General features: G+C 43.1%; 1 protein-coding gene across 1 annotated transcript in view; it reads left to right on the top strand.

Annotated features, from left to right (window-relative positions):
• The window catches only part of LOC113825080 (uncharacterized), a 334395-nt gene that overhangs the window by 232523 nt on the left and 99372 nt on the right, over positions 1-2500 (top strand). Inside the window, exon 23 of the mRNA XM_070121130.1 lies at positions 2052-2295. Coding sequence (XP_069977231.1) covers positions 2052-2295 — 244 coding nt within the window. The remainder of the gene's footprint in view (positions 1-2051; positions 2296-2500) is intronic.

Below are 2500 nucleotides of genomic sequence, written 5' to 3'. Positions count from 1 at the left end.
TTTCCTCTCCGCTGTTTTCTCTACTTCTGTTACCGTATCCCCCGAACCCCCTACTCTCTCCCTCTCTCCCTCTCTCCTCTCCCTCTCCTCTCCCTCCCTCTCCCTCTCCCTCTCTCTCTTCCTCTCTCCTCTCTCCTCTCTCTCTCTCTCTCTCTCTCTCTCTCTCTCTCTCTCTCTCTCTCTCTCTCTCTCTCTCTCTCTCTCTCTCTCTCTCTCTCTCTCTCTCTCCTCCCTCTCCTCCCTCCTCTCCTCCCTCCCTCCCTCCTCCTCCCTCCCTCCCCTCCTCCCTCCTCCTCACTCCCCCACTTCCATCCTCCTCCCCCTCCACCACTATATCCCCCTCCCCCTGTTTATAGGTATGCGTTCGTGTTTCCTTGAAATTAAGAGGATATTATGATAGCGAAATGGAACTCCTATTGCGGTGAGATAAACTAACATCGAACGTATATTTTTAAAGCTCGATTGATTACCGTTTTTCGTCTGTCGTATTGATTTTGTTTTTTTATTTTATTTTGTTTATTCATTATTTATTTATTTATTCATATACTGTTTTGGTTGTCGCTTTTCGTCTTTTAAAATGGTTTTGCGGGTCATTTTGTGGGTTTCGTATTCTTTCGGTACATGTCGAAATATATCTCTGTCTGTATGACTTTTTTCATTATTCGCATTGTGTATTTCACACAGAATCATATACAAAATGCTTACACTTTTGCTTTTTGTTACTGTTAAGTTAAGGATGTTGTAATAGTGTGTGTAATGTTTTAGATATGTGTATATGGTAATGTTTTATGTTATATATTTTATCATTGTTCCATGTAAAAAAATGGATATTAATGCTTGATTAATCTTGAAATGTAGAATTCAGTGTAACCTCTCCAATATATACTTTACACAATACACCCCTCACTACTTTCATATTTAACCATGCAATTCTGAATTTAAAAGATGAAAAAATACACTCAACCGTTATGTTATAGACGTTCACTTGTTGTCCTGCAGTGTGTAAATACATTTCGCTATCCCTTTTACACTGTAATGTCATTACACGCACATCGACATGCTTTTGTCAGACACTGTTCCGCTTTTGGCATGACTTTGTGCATATTACCTACGTCTACATTGAGTTCATGAGCCTATCTGTTTATTTTCCCCCAATTTCATGTATAGCGACCGTCATTTCTTGTTTTTTTCGTGTTCAACGATTTTCTCCGTTTAAATCCATGAAAATATCATTGTCCGTATCCCCCTATGGCCCCACCTACCTGCCCATATTTTTCCCTGTCATGCACAGTGCCTGTCATTTCCTGTTTTTTTTGTTTTTTTTTTTTATGTTAGTGATTTTCTCAGTTTAAAACCATCAAAATTTTGTCCGTATCCCCCCATGCCCCCCCCCCTACCTGCCTATCTTTTTCCCTGCCATGCATAGCGCCTGTTATTTCCTGTTTTTTTTTTATTTCAATGATTTTCTCAGTTTAAAACCATCAAAATTCCATAGTCCATATCCCCCATCACCCCCCACCCCCCACCCAACAGTCAGTGACGCCCACCATAAATCCACCTTGTCAGTGCCCATTCGGTATCACAATAAGGTCATGAAGCTTCGTTCATCCCTGACCTTACACCCACCGATCCACATCCCACGAAACCCCACCACAACACGACCTTGACCCCACTAAAATTCACCTTGACGTCACCTAACGATCGAATGACCTCAACCAAGCCAAGTTCTCTCAAAATACCATTAAATCACTCACAATCAAATATCGCACAAAAAAAACTATTATCAACCGCTTCTGCCAACACCAGCATAAAACAAACAAACAAACAAAACACACCAAACCCGTACCCGCTCGCACCAACATATAACTTCACCTGAATGCCATCCAGACCACTCAAACCATACCAACCCATACCAAACCATCCGCTCCCCCATGCCCTCCATACCACGCATACCCCCACACCTTCCCCCTCAAAAACAAGATTAAAATAAGAATAAAAAAACAAAAACAAAAAAGAACTAAAAAACTAAAATCCGCTTCCCGCCGCCACAGCTCCACCGGATCAGCGTGCGCTCGGTGACCCCCAACCGCCGCACCTCCAGAGACGCCGCCTGCACCATGGTGATCGGGAAGGACGCGCCCTTGGGACCCACCAGCGTCAAGGCGACCTCCATCACCTCCACCTCCGCCGTGATATCCTGGCTGCCTTCCAACTCCAACTTCCAGCACACCGTCTGCGTGAACAACGTGGAGGTGCGGACGGTCAAGCCAGGAGTGTATCGGCATACCATCACAGGTTAGAGATTGTCTGTTTATTTATTTATAGTTATTGAAGGAAGGAAGGAAGGGGGTCTGGTTTGTATTTGTTTGGCGGAGGGAGGGTGTAGTTTGTATTTATTTATTTTTAAGAAGGAGGGTCTGTTTTTTGAAAGGGAGGGAGGGGTCTGTTTTGTATTTTTTTTTATTTTGCTGGTGAGAAGGGTCTGTTTTGTAATTATGTT

This window comes from Penaeus vannamei, chromosome 4 (assembly GCF_042767895.1).
Source record: "Penaeus vannamei isolate JL-2024 chromosome 4, ASM4276789v1, whole genome shotgun sequence".
In the NCBI taxonomy this organism is placed as follows: Eukaryota; Metazoa; Arthropoda; class Malacostraca; order Decapoda; family Penaeidae; genus Penaeus; species Penaeus vannamei.
The sequence above is the reverse complement of the archived record's forward strand: the minus strand, read 5'-3'. Positions and strand labels throughout refer to the sequence as shown.